This window comes from Lonchura striata, chromosome 3 (genome assembly GCF_050655825.1).
Source record: "Lonchura striata isolate lonStrDom1 chromosome 3, ASM5065582v1, whole genome shotgun sequence".
Lineage (NCBI taxonomy): Eukaryota > Metazoa > Chordata > Aves > Passeriformes > Estrildidae > Lonchura > Lonchura striata.
In genome coordinates, this window is record NC_140705.1 from 111999160 (window position 1) to 112021742 (window position 22583).

The 22583-nt window shown below is 40.0% G+C and overlaps 1 protein-coding gene across 2 annotated transcripts in view; it reads left to right on the forward strand.

Moving 5' to 3' along the window:
- The first annotated feature begins 15520 nt into the window (after window positions 1-15520).
- Window positions 15521-22583, forward strand: part of PPP3R1 (protein phosphatase 3 regulatory subunit B, alpha) — a 37598-nt gene continuing 30535 nt past the window's right edge. Inside the window, exon 1 of one of the 2 annotated variants that reach the window (XM_085577226.1) lies at window positions 15521-15744. Coding sequence is in view for 1 of the 2 variants with exons in the window: in XM_021555863.4 (XP_021411538.1) it covers window positions 15742-15744 (3 nt within the window). In the remaining variant the exon portion in view is untranslated. The remainder of the gene's footprint in view (window positions 15745-22583) is intronic. The other variant, XM_021555863.4, reaches the window with a different exon arrangement.

Here is a 22583-nt window from a genome sequence, read left to right on the forward strand (position 1 = left end):
AAAATAAAGAGATTCAATCAAGTTAATTGCAACAGAATCTCTGAAGTGAACATTCTGATGAAATTCTGTGGCCAGCTGTCAGAGGTCAGCAAATGGTAAGAGACATCAAAAGTCAATCCTGACAGCATCTTCCATACTCAAAACAGCACCAAGTAGATACTTGGCTCGGGGATATGCTTCCAAAGTCACAAAAAGCACTTCAAATGATTATCAGTTAGATAATTTCCTCATTTAAACTGGCTTAACTCCCAACCCAATAATTTTTCAACAATTTCTGCTACAGCAGAGTCAGGCCCTAAACAAGTGGCTTCCAGAGCAGCTTTGTAATCAGCTTAATTTGTAGCTGTCTCTCCATATTTATCACAATCACACGTTCCTGAGTATCCCCACTAGTGGCCATACAATCCCATGCTCCAGCAGCTCAGGAGGATGATTTGGTGCACACTCATTTTCAGGGAGGTTAATTTTCAAGCACATGAACTCCCAGGTTTCTGCCATGCTTGCAGCCCTGGGAATACAAATAATGGCACAAGGTCAAAAAGGTGCAGCAGGGATGAGCTGTGCCTCAACGAAACATGAAACTGTGTTTTCATACAGAAGTTCAGGCCTTGGCTCCCTACAGCATTTGCAACCCTGCTCAGCAAAGCACACTGACTTGAGGCCTCAGTTACTATGGTGATAAGCATGGAATAAATACATAATACATAATTAGTTAAATTATCCCTTCAAGAAAGCAGTCGTCCTTCTCACAGGCAGCTACTCATATTTTTTAAATTAAATAGATGTAAAAATAAATTAAAATTTTAAAGCTTAAGAATCACTACTACTCATCCATAAGTTAATGGTAATTTAAATCTATAGCAAGAATTTTAAAAAAAAAGAAAACTTAGTCTATGAGAAACCTATCTCTTCTGAAAACTACACTGTAAATGCCCTACAAAATAAGCTAATGATTGGTTTTAAGCATTTTAGAGTTTTGCTTAAGAAAAAGTGCAATTAATAATAAAACTATCTTCTTGTGTAACAAAACCTAAAAAATACTTACTGAATGAAAAACTAATGCATGAGTCCTTTTCATCTGTCAATCACTAAATTAAGTCAATCCTACTTGTAAAATATAAGCAGAATTTTCTAACTCTAAGCTTGCTACAAAAGCCATATGCTGATATAAACAAGTTAATTTAGTCAAAATGCTTAGTCCATAAACTCATGAGTAGCTTACTTCCTTTTTCAAAAGACTATGAATCAGCAATTACTGTAGAACCATCTGCCACAAAGATGAATATTCTGCTCACGGTTTTGGAGAACCCTTTGCCAAAATATTTATGTGTAACTTGAGGGGTTTTTTTTATTAAGAAAATACAGTCCTAAAATGTGAGCACTAATCACATTACTTAGGATATAAAGTAAGGATATGTATATCCTTACTTTAGGATGTAAAATGGCCTTAAATTAAAGGAATACTAAGTTCAGAGTAGACAAGATGATTTCCTAGGATAAATAACTATAAAAAAATAACTACAAAACTTAACCAAACACTGAGTTCTTCCCTGAAGAAAAACAAATCATTGACAAAATGCAGTAGAAGCATTGCCAGCTGATGAGCTTCTTTCTTCCCACTATGATACCATCTGTTGCCAGCCCTTGCCTTGCACTACACTCCTCTCAGCCTGACCCACATCCAGCCCTGGTCTCAAGTGTGCTAATGAAATCAAGATTTATCCACCCAGTGGGCACCAGTGACTGACTGGTGGTGAGAGATGGGGTTTTGCTGACAGTGGGCAACTAAAGAGGCTTCTAGTCCCAGTCACCTAATACAGCTCTTTTCTTTTACAGACATTTTTACTCATTTTCTAGTCTGCCAACGTAACTGCGTGTGTATTCTCTCCCCAGCCCAACTGCTTGATAAATTGACTTTAGAAAAACTTCAGGCTACATGAAGTGTCTAAGCTAAGGATAAGATTTTAAGAACTGAGTTAGGATGCAGATACGTGCAGGTTCATACAAGCAGATCCTACGTGGGAAACTCCCAGTAAGGAGGGCAGAACCAATGGTATATTCCCTTTTCCTGCAGCATGGCAGCAGCCAATGCACACTCCTGCTATCTACCCACACACTACAACCTACTGGTAAGGAATAATGAGCTCCTAACCCTAATAAACTCCTAGAATAACATTTAGTTATCCTTTACATGTAGGCTGTCAGTTCCTCCAAGGCAAAGAGCTTCTTCAGTGCCCTGCACTTGTTGACACACAGGATATGAAGGGAAGCTGTACAGCTGATCATGAAGAAGCAGAACATGATTTTGACTTGCTCTAAGAATAGGCCAAATGCCTTCCTCCAGTTTGCATGCAAATGTATTACTGAAGACAATGCAGGTATTTGAGGGAAGAAACTCAGCTTAGAATCTGATTATCTCTTCAGAAACCACCCAAATTTTAAAATACCTTCTCAAACACCAAGGTTTACAGCTTTAGCATCTAGAGAGTTTTAGGTGATAAACAGTTACATATTTAAGCAATCTTTGTTTCAGCTGAGTGTTTAGCTGCAGAAAGCAGTGTGTTATTGCAAAAGGTAGTAACTAGATAATTAAGTCAAATGAAATGTCCTTTTATCATTAAAAAGATGTGTTACTATTAATTCACAAAACATTCACTTACATTTACAAGGTAATCCATAGCAAGGAACCAGACATCCCCAAACACAGACACTAGAGCTGTTGGTTGTGCTGAGAGCAGATAAATTGGCTATTATGCAGCAAAGCAATTTCAAAGTGGGGGTTCTTTTATCAATACCTTTAATATTTTGAGTTGTTTCCAACTTCTATGGCACACAGACTTCAGGATCCTATTTTCATTTAAATGTGAAACAGTAAAGACAGTAAGAGTTTAGTTGAATACCTTTACTGGAACAACTATCAATTTAGGCCATAGCATAAAAAAAAAAAAAAGGTAAAGAAAGAGCAGCTTTTAAGATTTGTCTTGCTTTTAATACCTGACCTGACATTTCATTAGTGAGCTGGTCTGTTTATCTCTTCTACACAGACACAGAAGTTCATCCAAGACTCATCAGTCATTGCATTTTGAAACATTTGTAAGTCATTAATAATCTTTTTGTTCTTTCCATTTTTCCTCTACAAAAAACTATTTAGGCTGGACATATCAAGCAAGGTTGAATTTACCATATTTTAATATCATGTACTTTTCAGTAACTTAAATATGGACTATGTAAATAACAATGAACATATAAATACACTAGACATTTGTATGAGAATTTCTGAATCCTCCATCTATTGCACTTCAAAAAGAACATTTCAAAAGAGGGCCTAAAATCTGCACATCCACCTGAGATACTTACTGTATAAGGTCACATAGAAAATGAATGACAAATCAGTTGTTAAAAATCCTCTATTTCAGCTCACTGGTGTAAACTGAGTATTAGTGGAGGTGTTCCCAAAATGACATCCAGAAGAGCATGTGCACTAGAGCACTTGTCTTAGACATCAGGATTACTACTAACCAACCTCACTGATGCTTAACTAATGGATTTGTTCATAGTTGTAGCAAAACATCACTGTGGTCATGACCAAGATTTGGCATCCCAAGCTCCACGAGAAACCTAATACTCAAGTGCTTAATGATCCCATGAACCAGAAGAGAAATGAACCTTGCAAGCTAAACCTTGTGCAGATAACAATGTCTGGACCTGTTCTCTGGTCTTCATCACAAGCAGGTCACAACATTTTACTACAGTTGAGGACACATTTGACCCAGGTTGTGATTCATGAACAAGACCACACACACCCTGGGGACAATTAAGGATGCTGCAGAGCCTACACATTAGCTCTAAGAGACTGGGCAAGAGGGGCTGCACATAGCAACAGCTTTTCACTGCTCTCCTCAGGGAGAGCATGCTTCCAGCTCAGCCTCACTGCTCAATGAAACTAGACTCACTCCCAGTGAAATTCCTGGGAAACTGGTTTTATATCTTAACTGGAAGTTATCTGCAGAGTCACCCCAATCCAAACTCTCTCAAAATAGAAATATCCCAAAACTGTCATGAGATACACAGGAGAAGCCTCAAAGCTGGCTATGCATGAATGTAGGTCCTGAGCAAATAATTAAACTGGGTTTAAGTGATTGGCTACGATGTAGTAGTAGTAGTATTACTTAGTACTTAGTAGTATTAAGTAGTTCTTGGCTAATATGATGCCAAGAACTGAGTACTTCAAACTTTAATCTATGCTACAACATACATCTACACATGTATGCAATTCAGTGAGAATGAACACCCACATGTTTTAGAACAAGATAAACAACCATCATCACTAACAAATTAACCATTTGAGCAGTAAAAGGTGTGCTGTCTGCTACCAAAATACCAATAAACCAAAGGATTTAAACTGTGAGGCTAGTTCTTCCTTAATGATTATACAAACTAGATACATAATTGAACACTGTAAAAATAAGATACACTCTTAAAAGGGGAGTCCTAACTGCTTCAGTGATGGATGGTTTTTATCTCAATACCACAAGCTTTACTGGCTTTATACATTCACTGCTCTTTTTTAGCACCTTTGAGGAGCTTCATAATGTAGGAGCATTTCCTCTTTAAAAAGTCTATTTGCAGAGTCACTCAGATTTGCAGGAACTGGGAGGCCCTGAGAGCAACACAGCTCATATCTGGGGAAGAGTTTTTGTTTTGTTTTGAAAACACTGCTTACTCCACACAGCTATTTCAAACGCTCTTACCTCCCAGGGTTTGCAACAGCTTTAGGGTATACCCAAAGGTTTTTGAGTGTTGAAAACCAGGTTATACTGAAATTTATTTCTCTGTAGAGTTAATCTAAAATATGCTCTATTTATTGCACTCAGAACAGCAGTGCTTAAATCTAACAGCCCACACAAGAAGGGCTGCAGGTTGTTCAACATTAAATGTAGATCTTCATTTACATGTGTGAGCAAAAGTGGAATCCTTCATGCACACCAGAGAAATTCTCTCACTGTACCAGATGTGGGCATATCTGATGTGCTACCCATATAGACTGACCTGGTCAGGAGAGGCAGATTGGGTTACACCACCAAGAGGATTACAGATTACTCCTCCACCCTAACAGCATCCCTTCTTTCTTCCCTGACCTTAGGCTAAATCCAGTGCTAACTGCTGCTGCATTGGATCAGCAAAAGACTGGCTATGTATTCCCTGGAATCCAGGCATTAATTAGTCCCTTCCATCCCAGAGTACAGGATGCAGACACAGAGAATGAAAGCTTTCAGCTCCTGCTCCTGAGGTCTTGGTTTAAGTACTGCTAGAGCTGGAGAAGTCACATCCAGCAGCACAAGAGAGTATTGATAACCTGTGTTTATTCTTTGCTACAGATGTCAAAATCGGGAAGTAGCGTGTTGCCTCACTGTACCATGATAGTGTTGCTCAGAATGGTTTCTATTTGCAACAGGGACATAACATAGACATTTCCCAGACACATCCTACACTTTTAGCTCTGGGGAGGTAGCAAAATACTCCTGTGAGCACAAGTCAGCGAGAAAACGGTAAATTATGTTGACCAAAAAGCCACTGCAGTGTTGTTTCTTCTAGCCCAAAATTGGTGTGAGCTATAACAGGAAAAAGACACTGACTGCAATTCCACTGAGGTTTGTCAGAATGGCAGTACTGCCTCATCCACAGGCTGTGCTTACCCTGGGAACACTGGGTCCCAGGGTCCAGCAGAACTGGACACACTTCAGTAAATCTTTTTCAGTTCTAACCCATGGAGTCATAGCATTAGTAACATGCTTATTACAACATTGAACAAGTCTCCATATTTTTTTAATACTGAGATTTGCATGTAGTACAAAGGTCTCATGGCATTGTGAGGTTCAAGTGCATACCTTACTTTCCTGGGCATTAACTCTCCTCTGCAAATTTACCAGCTAAATCTGCAGAAGGGGTCATATGACAACTTCAACTGAATGGGAAAAGACAAACCTGAAGTTCTTTAAAAGATAATGCAATTTTTTTCAACACAGAGTCTCATCTCATTAGTACTATCCTGATAACTAAATCTGCACTATTTTTTTTCTGACACTGTTATCTTAAGCCTCTTTTTAGTTATTTATGCATAAACACATGATCCAAGGTCATGGAACATCCAAAATGTTCTGTTGCATACCCCACCAGCTGAAAAGCATTAGAATCATTACTGGTCTTATTGTTCCTGCCACAGACAAGGCTTACAGAAATGGGTTTTTGAAACTAGATTTCATATTGAGAACAGCCTGGAGTATCTCTTCTTGTATAATACATGCTGCATAAACTAGGGACAGTACATTTAAGGGTGTTATCATCCAATGGAAAATTGTTTGGGCTTCAGCAAAATTCCAGTGGTGGTACTTTACAGTACAAAATCTGAAATTGTTTTCAGCCTGCAAAGCAGGCTGCAACATAAAATGCACAATTTTTGGAGAGCAGTATTCTTCCCTATTGACAGAGGAAAGAAAAATAGCACTGTATGACTAAGACACACAAAAATTTATGGTATTTACTTAGGAGCCTCACTGTCATTATGCATACATTTTGTCTGCAGGGAGACAAATCGGGGGGAGTTTTGATAGGAAAATAAGATTAAATGTCTTTATTCTGATTTCTGAAATCTCCTCTGGAAACATTACAGATCCTTTCAGGAAAGGAAAATTTCTGTTTTCTTCTTGTGCAAGAGTTCAGAAACAGCAGGATAAATCAGAAGCTGACTTTAAATCTACTGACATTATAAATCAATTCCACACCAGAAACTTGATGGTTCTTTGCCAAATAAGTAGGAGGCAGAAGCACCATGACTTAACACTGTTCCAGGGTAACAAGCTGCACACACCATCCCTGGCAAGTAATTAGACAGTCTTCTGCAAGATGAAGGCCCAAAGACTTAACTCACTCAAAATCTGCAGATTAACAGAGATTAACAGCAAGTCCCGCCAATTTTTAATTCCTGTAATAGATTCTTTAACTTCAGTGCAAAGCAAGAGCTCCCAGTAGCTTTAGTGACACACACACACACACTGCAAAAATGTTGCAGTCTGTTACCTGCAGTCTACTGCTTACCTCTAAGGAGGAAGAGGATGCCAGGAAGCTAAATTTATTTATGATTCCTTGGGTAACTATACCATGTAACAAGTGCAAAGAACAAGCATAAAACCTAGGAAGTCAAAGTGCTGGGGTTTCAGGAACTGAACCTGCTTTATGTGAACAAAACACAGAATCCCCATCCAGCAGCTTGAGTGTAATTTCACTTTCTACTGAAACTTCCACACACCACTGAAGAGCTGAGGTGATTTTCTAGTGCTGTGCTGCAGGTGCAAAATACCTGAATATTACCATGATGAGAAAAAAAGTGGTATCCAGTGTTGATCCAAACACTGACAGACAGGCACAGCTAATAGGTCAGGTGCTTTGCACCTTGAGAAAATGATATCACCTTCTGAATTCCCTGGGAAAGAAAAAAATCCCATCCTGTGGCAAACATATCTTACTGGCAGAGGGGGTTATGCTCCCTCAATGACAAATGACACAGTCCTCAATTTGCACTCCCAAGAGTCTCTGCATGGAACAGCAGCCCTGAGCAGAGAGTTCCACACACAAGTGACTCTTACTGTGGTCTCTGCCTCAGCTAAAGGGCTCTAAAATTTAAATTAATATATGTGATCATGCTGCATCATGTTTTCCTTGAAAGCTTGAACATACTGCTTAATTTTTCATACTGCTGACAGCACTGCAAATGAAAACAGATTACAAGAGCACAGAGGTCATAGCAGTAAAAGCTGTAGAATAAAGGCACAACTAAACTAGATGCACTTTAACATATCACACCACAGACAGCATTTGTTAATGCCATTGTTTTTGTCCTCCATGACAACAGAAAGAGGGTAATAGACAAAGAACCTTGCACTAATTAACTCCCCGCAATACATACTGATATGCTAAAAGGTAGTCCACAGGAAAATATGTATGCTGATTAGTTTTGAAAGTGTCAGGTTACTAACTGGTATTCAAAATTTGTTCCCAGCTCAAACTGTTAGAGGATCAGCAACAAAGCAGTTCCCTACTTTTCTCTCTGCTACAGGAAAGACAATGAACAAACAAAGACCTTTTGGAATAGTTTCAGTTCAGATTGCTTTTTTGCCATTAAATCATTGGTCTAGTTTACTGTCTGAGTCACCAGGCATCACTTTCAGAATTTGCACTGGCCCAAACCTGAACCAATCAGCCAATACATGACCAGTGATAAAACAGTAATTCAAGAGATTGTTTCTGCAATATTGAAGTTACATACATTAATAGCTCACTAACAACCTGTGCAGGCTGGTCTCTAGAGCCTTAGTCAGTTACTGTGTAAGAATTTCACAAGTCAGACTGATACACATATATCTCTAGCAGAGTTAAGGAAAATAAGTAAGACTTTGCAAAAATTGTAAACAAGCACATAAGTGAAAAAAAAAATCAAACACTACTCCAGCACTTGCTTCCATTTTTTGCAACGTCTTTGAGCAGTCAGCCCATAACAGCTCCCCAAAACAAATTTCTTCAGAAAAAAAAAAGCCAATTATACCAACCCCAGCTACAGCTGGATGCCATCAGGAATTCTTAAAAACTGCTAGGCAAACAAGAGAACTACATGAAAGTATTACACTAACAGCAGAGTCTCTACAAAAATACAACCTTTCAGTCTCAATCTTTCTTGCAAATTGTTTCCATATTGTTCTGCAGAGAGTTATCTGGTAATGTGATTATTACAGGCACAGAGACAAAGACAAAAAAAACATTTTTATCCCCAGTTCATCCTAGCTAGAACTGGCAGTAAGTTTAGGAAATCAGAAGGCCAGTCTTCATAATGCAGTTAAGAAAAAATCAAATAGTTTATTGTAATGGTTTTCAGTTTGCGGCTTCAAGTCCTTGGGGGCTCTAAATGACAAACAAGAGCTGAAAATAAATAATCCTGATATCTTGTCATTTAATTCACAGCACCTTGGGCAGGAAGATCCAGAGATCAGAAGCATTAACAAGCACTGTTTCAGTAAATGCAAATATGCAAGAGACAACCCTACATCTGCACCCCTTCTAGCAATTTGAAATCCAGCTTCCCACAGTGACACAAAAGAAACCAATGGGTAACTAAAACTCACCCTATTACCTACAGCTTCACAAGGCTTCTGTGCCCCACAGTATTCTTCTGGTCTTTCATTAGATCAGTTTTTTCAGCTGTGCCTTACTGGACCTGTAAAGTATCATCTCCCTTTCCTCCCAAGTCTTGGCACTTTATATATGCTCTCACAAATATGCCAGAAAATAAGGACAGGTTCCCTTTGATTTCTTTCACCTGAAAAGACAGATGTAGGAGTAACAGAGATATGATGAGAGGCACATTATCCTTCCAACCATTTGTCAGTTCTAGTCAGTTTTGTATCTTTAGATTTGCTTATTATTCGTTTATTACAATCGAAATGATGAATCAATATGGTGCGTTGGTTTTACAGATATTAAGAGTTCAGGACCTGCACTAACAGGGCAATTCAAACATGCTGAGAAAGGACAGTTTTCATATCTATCTGAAAAGGCTTCCTCTTTTGCTGATAAATACATCTCCCCTTGCCCACTGTAACTGAAAGCACTTTCTCTCAAAGCCAGTTTGTAAGTTGCTTTCCTTTCTTCCTTTTACAGAAGAATAAGAGTTTATCGATTTTTATAAAACACTGCTACATACAAACACATAAACATGCTTAAAAATACTGTATTTCAAGCTTTATTGGACTCAGTCCCAAGAGTTTACCTGCCTTGCTGGGAAAGCTGCTTACAGCCTGTTAAGGGCCAGGAGAGAAGATTATTTAATTAGGTGGCAGCCCTGGGTTAACAGAGAGGGGAATGCTGACAAATTGCATCCAGCAAGGTTTGTGAGTCAGGAATGTTTATATGAAGAGCAGCACAAGGCAAGACAAAGAAAGATATGCTCAGGACATCAAAGACACATGCTATATTAAAAAATCCTCAAAACCTTGAGACAGTCAGAGCATCACAAATAGCACTTTCAAAGAAACATGCTATGAGATGAGCTAGAGCCCAGACACATAAGCAGCAGCATGGAAACTGATTTCCAGGCATTAAGGTCAAACACCGTGCAAACCACATCACCCTGGTTAGCAACACTGAAGATCCCAAACAGATACAGAGTTTACATATTTACCTATCTGCAGCTCAATCAGTTTCTATTCACATGGAGACATGTTTTTTACAGTGAGGGTGGTAAAACCCTGGAGTAGGCAGCCCAGAGGGTGGTGGAAGGCCCATCCCCAGGAATATTCAAGGTCAGATTGGACCAGGCACGGAACAAGCTGGTATAGCTGAAGATGTCCCTGCTTATGGTGGACATAGGTGGCCCCTAAAGGTCCCTTCCAATACAAATGATTCCATGATGTTATGATCCTAGCTTGAATGATTGTAATTATGCTTCAGCTGAGCTTTACTTCCAGCAAAAAATGACAAAACAATGTCTTACTCTTACTCTAAAAAAAACCCATATAAACATTTTCAAAAATATTAGTCAGAAATACAGATACCATAATGCAAAGCATTAAATGCAAGTCATGGTTTTCTACAGACTCTTGCCTACACACTAACAAACACCATCTTTCATTTTTAACTTCTTTTAGAATTTAGACATAAAAGAAAAGCAACTTAGACACATTCAAGCAAAAGAAGGGAATTAAAAGTGCCCTTGTACTGCATCTAGAAGTTCAAAACTATTAGCAGTGACATAACTGCATCACAGGATTAAAACTGCATTTTCCTAGATTCTTGGCTCTGTCTACTTGGAACTCACAAAGGTAACAAATAAGGTATTATGTTTCTCATTTCTGTTTATTTTCATCTCATTACATTATTCAATAGAAATTCTAGCTTCCTTCAATTTAATTTAGCTGATTTTACTCCAGACTTACATCTGCTAGGCACAGCTACAATGACAGAGATGTTTTATATCAGAATTCCTTTTCTTCTTGGAGATCTCAAGTTGTTATTTTCTTTGGTAGAGGCCTAGAGGCTAGTCTGTTTTAATGCTGGCTTTTAGTGAAATCTGGGAATATTTTATCCCTAGACATCCTATCAATTAGGGTTTTTTCCCCTCAAAAGAAGAGGCATCCTAACCATTGGTATCTGTTAATAAAAACAGGCAGAAAATTCCTTCCCTGGACCAGACCATTTTGTGATGCACAACCTCCCACTGTGGCCAGGTCCTCACCAGTCTGTTTTGCTGATTCATTATTAACTCACACCTTACACATGTTTCAGTGTTTGTTTTGTTTTCTTCTGGTGCAGATGACCACCATTCAGTTTTCACTTATCACCAACACCTTCACTCAGTTACTTTTGCCAGGTTTTTCTGTGCAATCTCCCTGACCCACTCTTGGCTCTTCCTGCTGAAGCTTCCCCCTTGCTGAGCATCACTTTGGGAACAGAACATTTGTCAGTCATGAAGAGTTGCTAAGAATGGCACATTTATTGTTCTGCTTTGCTTCAGTCTTCTGGAACAGGACAACTTTTCATCTATTCTTGAACTCCACAGTTGCCCTTCATTTATGTAGGTCCCTGAGCAGACTTCCCTATGGGAGATTCCCATTCCTCTTAGGGTTTGTGTATTTAATTTCAAGATTCCAGGATTCTCAATGCACTCCAAAGGTAACCTTTGCTAATCTTAGATCAGCTCAGACTCCCACTAATAGGTCAACAGTGATGAGGCAGTTCCACTTCCAGGAGCTGAAGGGAGAGGATATTTCCATTTTAGACTGGAAAGCTCATGCTCTCAGCTGTGGTCCTAAAAAGTTAACCTGGCTTTAAAACAACAATCCAGTCTTCCCTTCTCCTGTGAATTAGCTCACCATTCACCTTGAACTTGACAGCATTAATTTGCATTTCCCTGGCAAAGTGTCTAGCTACTGAGAGCCAAGGAACAAATGCCTGAAAAACATCATCTTCTCTTTGGCAGTATTAACACAACTATGCATAATTATTATTTTATCATCACCACCTAATTTGTTGCAGTGTTATGTGCTGTGTCATGGTGCTTCAAAATAAACCCATTTAGCAGAGAAAGGACAGAAAGGCAAAAACATCAAAGGAAATGTGGAACCACACCCTCTTTATTAACTATTTTATTTTGCCCTCTACAGAGGTTTTTAAAGGTGTCATCTGGCCTACTTAAAACTTCACAGTATATAGAGATCACTCCCTGAGGGTCAGCCTTACTTATGCAAGCAGTTGCAATGCCCTAAATCTTGCCTCAAAGGGGTTACTGAGACTACATCCTTCATCTGAGTTTGCATTCAGCTCTGTAATTTTATTTTGTAGACTACGCAGGGTACAAAGCTGGCATGAAACAAAGATACATACATACACTTTTAAGGATTATCTCATCACTGCACAAATCCTTTAGTTTTGTCTAATTAACTATTAACAGTATTGAAACACCATACTCCAAAAAACTGTTAAATATGGGGGTTGGACTAGATGATCTCTAGAGGAACCTTGCAACACTAAATACTCTCTAATACTTTATTGAGCAGCTCAAACCTGGATAGCCTCTTGCAGTAGAACATTAAAAACCTGAGGAAAATAACAGCCAGAACACAGGGAGAGCAGCCACCTCTCAAAGGCATGCTTCCAAATGCCTCCTTGAACAGCGCTTCCTCCCTGCATGGATTTTTTTTTTCTCCTTTTGCAGAACACAGAAGTCACACGAGGAAGCTCAAGCAGCAAAGCTTATAAAAATATATACATACCACACACACATATATATATATATAATAATTATGTATATAATAATACATATATACAGGTTATAGCTGAAGAAGACCAGCCTAAGCAGAGAATGTTTGGGAAAACAAGGACAACCAGCAGCTCTGCCAGTTTTCCTGAGGGAACCTTTCCCTGGGCAGAGGCCTGAAGGAGCAAAAATAACAATTGTTAGCACAAGTAGCTGTAGCAGCAATAAACCTGGAGTTTATTAAGGTAGTTTATCTGCTGCACAGGTCAGGAAATCTACATTCTTAGAGTCCTTTTAAAGACTTTTCAAGCCATTCACTGCAGCCCCACAGTCACATTTAGCCAGGCCCAGCACTGAAAATGATCACACATTAATCTATCAAATCTTAGAAGGAAAAAAAAAAAAAGTGTATGCCATCACCCTGATCAGTCCTGGTTTAGTAGCAGAAAGAATATAAACAGTTGTGTTTTGTAGTTGTGAAAAACGCCAATCACTTGGTTTTTAAAATTTTAAAAGTTTAATAATAATAAAATTGTTATAAAAATAGTAATAAAATTAGAGTAATAAAGTTTAGAGTTAGGACAATTACAAGGCAATAAAAAGCAAAGAATTATGGACGTCCGGATGTTCTCGGACACTAAGTCACGAAAAGCATGTCTTGTGAACAAAGGAATAACCTTAAAACAACACACTTGTTGCATATTCATATTTCCTTCATGGTTATGCATACATTCTATTTAAAACAAGAGCTCTGTCTGTTGTATGTCAACTATTTCCTTTAATCCCCATGGTGTCTTTGAGTCTCAGCAAGGCCTGAAGAAATTAGCTTCTTCTGGTAAGAAAACCATCAATTCCTTTTCTCTGGAAGATTTAGGTGTTCCTTGAAGCGAGTCTCTCATTCCTAAAAAAACTCCCCCCCCACATACATAATCTCTATTTTAACATTATGTTGGAACCTAAACCAATATTTAACACACTACTTAAAAGAATTAATACAGCATAACTTTCTAACATTACACATATAATATTCATTGTAATATTTGCAAAGAGCCAATCATAAAATGTGCATTTTTCACATAGTTAACATTTAACACCAAAGGCCCTTCTGACAGCCCCAAAAGTCACCTTTTCTGCACATGTTTATGAGGAGCGGCTGGGGGAGGCTCAGGGGGACCTCATCACCCTCTGTGAGTAACTGGAGTCCCCTTCTACCTCCCTGCACTGGGGGACTTGAGAAAAATGGCCTTAAACAAGGGAGATTAGGATTAGATAGTCGGAAAAAATATTTTGTATCTGGTCTGGTGGCCAGATATTGGAATGGATGGAGGTGGTGGAGTCACCAACCCTGGAGGTGTTTAAGAGGCGCCTGGACTTGGTACTGAGTGATGCAGTTTAGTGGTTCAGAGGTCAGAGTTACAGCTGTTATGTGTAGTAGATATAATTTGTGCCATTTCTAGTATGATATATGTGATATTGAATATTTGTTGGAGTATACACATTTGTATTAGGAGTCTTACAAGTAAAAGGATGTGGCTCGGCCAGGAGATGGGCCATGGCTGGAGAGATACCCTAGATGGATACCATGGAAATCCTCAGGCAAATACATGTGAATGTATTCCTGTAAATTTCATCAAGGGATTCAACAACTCCGGACGCAGAATTGTTCTTCCTCATCACCAAAAAAGAAAATCTTATTAACCTATGGACTCTGAATGGAAGAAAAGACTGACTGCCGAAATCTTGGCCTCAGGCAGAATTTTTCCTACAAAAACCGTTTGTGTACAGAATGGTGAGGTGGGCATAGAGGAAATCCTCTGTTGAGGTGACTTCTTGTCGCACACCCAGGGCAGACCCCAGGCTCAGCATTGTCCTTTCCTTGTGGCTGGCTAGATAGAATTCGATTGCAAAACAAATACTTTATTTTTTCCATTTTTTAATTTGGCTGGAAAAATTTTAATTTATAACAGTATCATGGAAATCCTCAGGCAGACACATGTGAATGCAGCGTTTTTGTAAATTTTATCAAGAGATTCACCAACTCCCGGACACTGAATTGTTCTTCCTCGTCACCAAAAAAGAAAATCTTATTAACCTATGGACTCTGAATGGAAGAAAAGACTGAAATCTTGGCCTCGGGTGGAATTTTTCCCATAAAAACCGCTTGTGCCGGGATGGAGGTGTGTGAGCATAGGGGAAAACCTCTGCTGAGGCTGAATTCTTGTTGCACACGCAGGGACGAACACAGGCTCAGCACTGTCCTTTCCTTGTGGCTGGCTAGATAGAATTCGATTGCAAAACAAATACTTTATTTTTTCCATTTTTTAATTTGGCTGGATAAATTTTCATTTATAACAGCCTCAGGCGGAATTTTTCCTGTGAAAACCGTTTGTACCAGAATGGTGAGGTGGGCATGGAGGAAAACCACTCCTGAGGCTGACTTGTTGCACACCCAGGGCCTTTCCTTGTGGCTGGCTAGATAGAACTTGATTGCAAAATAAATACTTTATTTGTTTCACTTTAATTTGTCTGGACAAATCTTCACTTATAACACAGCGGTGACACTCGATGGTCTCAAAAAAAGCAAAAAACACCTCTCCCGCGCCGCCAGCCCGAGGGGCGCGCCCGCCGCCATTTTGCGCTCCCGCGGCGCCGTGAGGGGCGAGCCCCGCCCGCGGCGCGGCGCGGTGCCCGGATGTGCGAGCCCCGCCCCTCCGCCCCGCGCCAGCGCCGCTCTCGCCCCCTGCCTCCCTCCCTCCCTGCTCGCTCGCTCGCTCGCTCCGTGCGCGGCCAGCGGCGCCTTTGCCGCATTACGGGAGCGCCACCGGCAGCGCCATCGGCGGCGGACTGCGACTGGCAACGGCGGCGGCCACGCCGGACACCGCACAGCGAGGCCGGCGGATTCATCAGCGGGGGGAGACGCCTGACGCCCACCCGCCGCCATGGTGAGGACCCTCCCTCGCTCTTGCCCTCCCTCGCTCTTCCCCCCGCCCCGCTGGAATATTCCAGACCGGGCCGGGGCCCCCCACCGCCGCTCCGCCTCGGCGCTGCCCTGCCCCTGACCCGGCTCCTCCCGCCCCCCCGGGCCGTCCACGTCCTCCCGCGGCGAGCGCTTCTCTCGGGGCTCCCTCCCCGCATCCCCCGCGCTCCTCCGCCGCCCACGGAGCCCCGCTGGCTCTGCGCTCCTCCCTCCGCCGCCCCAGCAGCGCTCGTCGGGCTCGGCCCTTCCCTTCCCTTCCCCAGCACCCTCCGAGCTCGCCCCCGCCCGGCCTCGCTCGGCTGTTCCCCGGAGGCCTGGCGGAGCCGCTCCCGAAGGGAACCGCGGCGATTCCGCTGCCCGCAGCTCGGCGGGGCTGTCCCCCCGCCCCCGGCGCAGCAGCAGCCGTGCTGCCGTCGGCGTGCGGAGCGGAAAGCTGCACCGCGCGATGGACGGGATCGCTGTGCCGGGGGCGCAGAGCTGGCGCTGCGCATCCCGCGGGGGTGCCGTGTGTCCAGGTGTGCGTGTGCGCAAAACTCGCTCTGTGTTTTCAATCATGACGGGTTTAAATTTCCTCCTTCCTGCTGTGAAATTAACCTGGAGATACAGTATGGAGTCCTGTAGTATTTTACGTCGACACTAGGGGTGTCTCCTGCTATTCACCGCTGCCAAGAAATCAACGCCCTGTTTTTTAATAAACATTTATTTTAGCCTAAATTATGCAGCACTCTGGCTGCAGGAAGACCTGGTAATATTTTGGTTTTACTGCTAGAGAAATACAAGTAGTTTAAATTTTTTTTTTAACCCTTTCAGAGCGAGGCCAGCTGGTTATCACATTTCACATTAGACCTCACGGGGCCTGGAAGTCAAAAATGGGTTTCCTTCTGTTTTTAAGCAGGCATTGCAGTCTTTCCTTTAAAAAATAAAGTTGTGGCAGAAACTAATGTGCCATGCTCAGGCTGGTTTTCTGTGTGCACTTTAATAGATGTGCATTTGGAGAAGTGCTTTGAAGTGTATAAAGCTTTGGTTTTGGTTGGGAGCACATCAAGACCTGGGGGGGAAAGAAAAGTTCATATTTTTAGAACAAGGTATCAATGAATTTGAGGCTTAAAAAAATTATCACTTATGCCATGATTGTAGTACTGCTGATTACTTGGAATGTATAAGTCATTGTGAACAATGATCATTTTCTACACAACAGTTGTGCCAGTAGTTGGATCTTCTGTGAAAATTTTGTTCTCAAAGACCTGCCAGATGAGATAAAGTAACATACATAAAAGGAAAACAATATTATTGAACTATGATGCCCATGTACGTGTCAGTGACCTTTAATGAATTTAACTTTCATGTATTATTACCTTCGATTATTTTATCATCTGTTGTAACTAAAGCTTTCCTATGAACTTTTGATGGTGTAATCATGTTGATCATTACTTCATTGCTTCCTGAATAGTATTTGTGTATGATGCATTGCAATGTGGACATGCATATACTGGGGAAAAAAGGTGTTATGCTATAAGTGTCATCTCTGCCAGTAGAGATGCTTGTTTGCTTAAGTTAGCAGAGCAGTACTGTAGCTGTATCACTACACTGGTTCTGGTACCACCTGATCTTAGGTGCCTTTTAGTCTGAAAATCAATATAAAACTATATATTAACAAAAAAACACACCCAGCATTTCATTTAAGTTGCTATTCTTTTTTTTGTCGTCTTTAATCAGGGGATGTTTTCATTAAGTACATCTTTTAATGGAGTACATCTTGTTTCAGCCCTTAGGGTATTAGAGAAATTCCTTTTTCACAGTCTAGAGCAACATTTCTTTTGTGCTCTTGCAGAATGAGAGAGCTGATAGTAATGGTGAGAAAAGAGGTGAAATTATTGTTGTGTTTGTAATAGATACAAACACAACAATAAGCTAAAACAACAACATCTAGTGAGTCAAAGAATGTTCTCTTGGATGTTTAGGTGTAGCTGGTTTGAAAATAACCTGTCAGAGCATACGATGATGAGTCCATTACATAATGCTGGAAGTAATGTTGATAAGCTATTTTTGTCAGGGTTGACTTAGCAAGTTTTTCCTATGAGTAGTGTTTTCTAGGAAAAGGTAAACAGCACAGATAAAGGTATTAAATGATTTTAGTTTTAGATTAATTCTGTCTTCTTGGGATGGTCTGTGTTCTGGTTCATATCCAGTTCTCAAACTTCATAGATGTAGTACAGAAGGCCCAGAATTCTACAGGAATCACCCAAAACATGTTACATCGTGCATCCATCTTAACTAGCCTCTTATTCAGTTGTTTTGATTCACTTCATTTGAATACTAGTGCCTCTGGTGCATTTTCTCCAGCTGGAGCTGATCTAACACTGGTTCTAAATTACTGGAGTAAAGAACATCCTAAGCAGTTGTTTGTTGTTTTTTTTTTTTTTTTTTTTTTTTTTTTTTTTGCAATAAAATATAAAAACAACCCCAGAAGACCATCTTAAACAATTCTTTACTATTTAGCAGGGAGGGTGTTACATGTTTTAGTTATTAGCTGAACAAAAAGCTAGTTATTCCTAAACAGGAAGATAGAGCCTGTTGGTGGAGAGGGAAAAAGACTTTTTAAAAAGTAATTATGTTTTTTCACCATTCCTGTGGCAGAAGTAGAATTCTGTTTTTGTATGGTTTAACTATTAATTTAACAACAGGGAGAATGACAGCTGCGTAGGTGAAGGGAAAATAATTTGTGGTGGGCATACCTCAGAAACTTCAGTATATTCATCACCTGAGGCATTTGGCTTAGCAGGTGAAAGGAAAATTTTAAGGGAGTGGATTAATAACACCTGAATTGTGGGGTTTATTCATATCTCAAAGTACATGGGACTGTCTACTCTCTTATTACTGCCAGAGTAAGAGAATTCAGTAATTCTGGTATTTCCGAGGAAACGAGATGAGGCAGAAATGCACATTTTTATGCCAAACCATTTTTGTTTATCTGCTTCTACCTCCTCCCAGAATGGTTCAGGGTGGAAGGTGCCACAGTGGGTCACCTGGTTGCACCTCCCTGCTCAATCAGGGAGCACATTGCACAGTGCCCAGGTGCTTCTGGAATATCTCCAGGGAGGGAGGAGACTCCACACCCTCTCTGGCTGATCTGTTCCAAGTGCAGGGTCACTGCACAGTAAAAAAAAATCTTCCTCATGTTCAGGTGGAAGTTGTGTGCAGCAGTTTCTGCCCATTGCTCTTGTCCACAGAGCCTGGTCCACCCTTCTGGAACCCTCCCTTCAAATACTGGTACACATTGGTTAGGTCCTGCTTCCCTCAGCCTTTCCTTGTAAGAGAGATGCTCCAGCCTCTTAATCTAGGTACTGAATTGATGCTTACCTGGCAGTGTTACAGAAGAAACAGCTTTTTCTTAAATTGTAGGTGTGCTTAATAATGTCCTTCAACTGTAATTCATAAATTAATCTTGCATAAGATTTTTCAACATTGCTTTGATTTTTATTCTTCTAGTTTGAAGAATTGTTTTGCTTTCCCTCCCCATTTTTGCTGCTTGTATTTAGCTGTGTTTCACTGCAAAAAACTGTCCTCTCAGACATTTTAAATCTGAATGGTAATTGAGTGTAACATGCTGTAGGTTGGACTCAATGATCTCAGAGGTCTTTTCCAACCTAACTGAGTCCATGATTCTAAAGACTTTGGTTTAACTATGTGAAATGATGATGAAAAATTGTTTTCGTGGAAAAACATATTTAGTAATTTGAGCTAATATGTGACTTCTTGAAAGCAATTTGCTCTCGATTTCCTTGCCGCTCCTCTTCCTTGCCAAGCCTGTTTTCCCTTCTCTGTGTAATATCATTTGTCAGGTTGTAATTGTGAGAAAAATTAGTAAAAAATTAGAACAGTTCTTTGTTCATTGGCAGCCAGTTCATATAGTGACTATATTTCCCACTTTTCCATCGTGTTCTTCTGGACTGTATGTTTTTCTGTTTTCCTGACCTTGTTTATTCCTATATGTTCCTCACAGAAGGACCGTGGGGATAAAGGGGACTGGCTGTTTCCATACTTCCTACATGCTATTTCTTAGCCAGAATCAGCAGAAACAGAGAAGGTGCTACTGTGTGGTGTCCTTGTCATGGAGGAGTGAGCACTGTGAGGATGGGGGAGTAAAAATTGAGGTGGTGGGGAAGGAATGATGACAGGAATATGTCAACATAAAAAGAGGAGTAAAAAGTGGTTATGCTTAAAAATTATGCAGCTGTAACCTCTGAGAAGGATACCATTAGAAAATAAGCATATTGTTTGACTCACAGGCCTATGTTAATTAAAATATAGAAAAGTTGGAACTCCTGAAACAGTTGGAATTTTGTTGGCTGACATGATTTTATAAATTACTTAAATATGTTCTTTCTTTCCCAAAGACTGTAAGAATTGAACTTGCTGTGCTCTTGTTCTGCAAATGGAGCAGGTCGAGGTCATGGCAAGGTAGTAAACTTATCCTAGGTCCTTGTTATTGTTTAGAAGGTAGCATTAGTATGTGGTACTGGTGATGTGTGTTTGTAGCTTTGAAAACAAATATATCTAAATCAAATTAGCTATTACAAATTTAGGGGTCTTGGGACTTGGAGTTAAAATGCAGTCTCTAGAAAACGTGCTGTGCATTGTCCATTTGGCTTAGGGGATGTGATGGTGTTCAGTAGTCACTGGCTGCCTTCTTCCAACATCTTTGTCACAGCGTTTTAGCCAATTAAAAGTGACTGCTTTTAGAAATTAGAGCTGGAGATGGGCATTTAATATCTTGCAAAAGCTACTCTGTTTTGTAGTTGTCAGTGGCCTAAAGTAATCTGGACACCAGCAGTGTCAGAAAGATCAGCTACAGAGATTGCCTTAATGTGCTGAATGAAGTGGGAAAGTCTTGGACATGCATCATCATCTTTTAATCTGTATTAGATAATCTTTTGAAATACCAGTTCAGGTATTCTGGGAAAGTCCAGGACTAGAAGCAATATATTCTGCTTGGTGTAGAATCTGTGCATACAATTTGTGCATGCAATACAATGATGTAGCTGGATTTTTTTTTTTGGTCACTGGATGAAATAATGTATTTAGTAATATTGAGATTATTTTAATGAGGGCTAAGCTTAAATTATGTCTTGACTTTCTATTCAGGTCTTATGTATATAATTTGAGTGGCAGAAATCTGTGGAGAGTTGGGGTTTTTTTAAGTTTCAGGTGTGTCTAAGAATAAAACCCCTGTCTTTCAAGGGAAGTAATTTCTGGAGTGTCATTTCTTCTTAATTTTGACATTCTTTGTAGCTTGAAAATTTTAATTTGATAGCTATAGTTTATTAGGCTTTTTCCATATAGACAGTGTTTTTTTAGATGTTGCTACAAGAACTTTGTGCAAAAGTGTGTTGATGATACAAAACAGGCTAGAGACTATATCTGACTCACTTGTAACTTGACAGTCATTTGGCCTTGCTGTTGATACTCCCTTCCACAATTAAGGAAGAAATCTAGTGATATAAATAATCCTTAACTGCATTAAATGTGCTGGATTAAAGGCAGCATTTTTTATGAACTGCCAATAAAAATCTTGGCTTTTGAGCTGTAAGCAGTGAATATTTGCAGAGTCTGTGTTGATGAATATTTTTAAGCAAACTTAAGGCAAAGAACTGAAGCTTGAATTAGTTTAAAGTTACAGTAGTTCATAACATAGGTAAGGTATGAATTTAAAAAAATGTAGTAAGACATTTATGGAAGCAATTCAGTCAGAATTTGGGAGGGGCAGGAGAGGAAGGAATGGGACAACAGATAGGAAGCCCAGAAATGAAGCCCAGGCTTGATATGTTCTGGGATGAAACCAAGCTACTGAAAAGTGGATTCAGCTGTGATTTCACTAGAACACAATCCTAGCATCATCTTTAAATGCTGTGGAACTTTTACTTCCTCTGATGTATTTGTGACAAATACAGAGATTTTTTTACCCCTTATCTTCATCAGCTGGAAACTACAGGACTCTTTTTCTACCTCTTCTCAGTTGTTACCTTGTGAATATCTCCTCTGTGTGCATTTATCAAATGCTTTGGTTTATTTTGTAATAAGTGGTAAAGGACAAAACCAACTGTTGTTTTACTGCTGACTGTGTAGGTTCTGAATAGCATCATTGAAGTTGAAAAAAGTCACTTGAATTCCCTCTGCTGAATGACACTGTGGCTAGCAGAGAGGACTTTAAAAGGAGTTGTTTGGTTTGTTGTTGGGTTTCTTTTTCAATAAACTCCATGGCTATGTTTCAGGCCTGAGCTTGTGAAGGAGAACTCATGTACTTTGTAGGCATGATGACTGAGGAGCTTTTCAGTCTTGTGTATATAAGATGTTCCCTTGGGAAGTTTAATTTAGTATTGAGCCACTGCTAACAGGCTTAGCACTGTGGTATCTGAGTAGTGGTGGGTCAGTTTTGTTGATAATGCTGAAGTGACACTTCACAGATTTTTTTTTAGATTAAAGCTTGATTGCATGTAGATCTGCTAACAAGTCTAGAAAAAAAATCTGTGATAAATAGGAGAACTTCTAAGCAGAAGTAATGAAAATGTCAGGTGAATAAATAGACTTGATTTTTATATTTGACTCAAGTAGACTATCTTGGCACTCTAATTTTCTTCTCAAAGGTATCAAGTAAAATATCAATTTGCCACTTATTAAAATTTTCCAGTGATTCTTATAAAAGCAGTGTTAGTTTCCCTGAGATATTTTATTCAAAACACTGTTTATTTTATTAATAAGACTAAGGCATTTGCAGTAGGTACCACTGGTGTTAGGGTTTGGGTG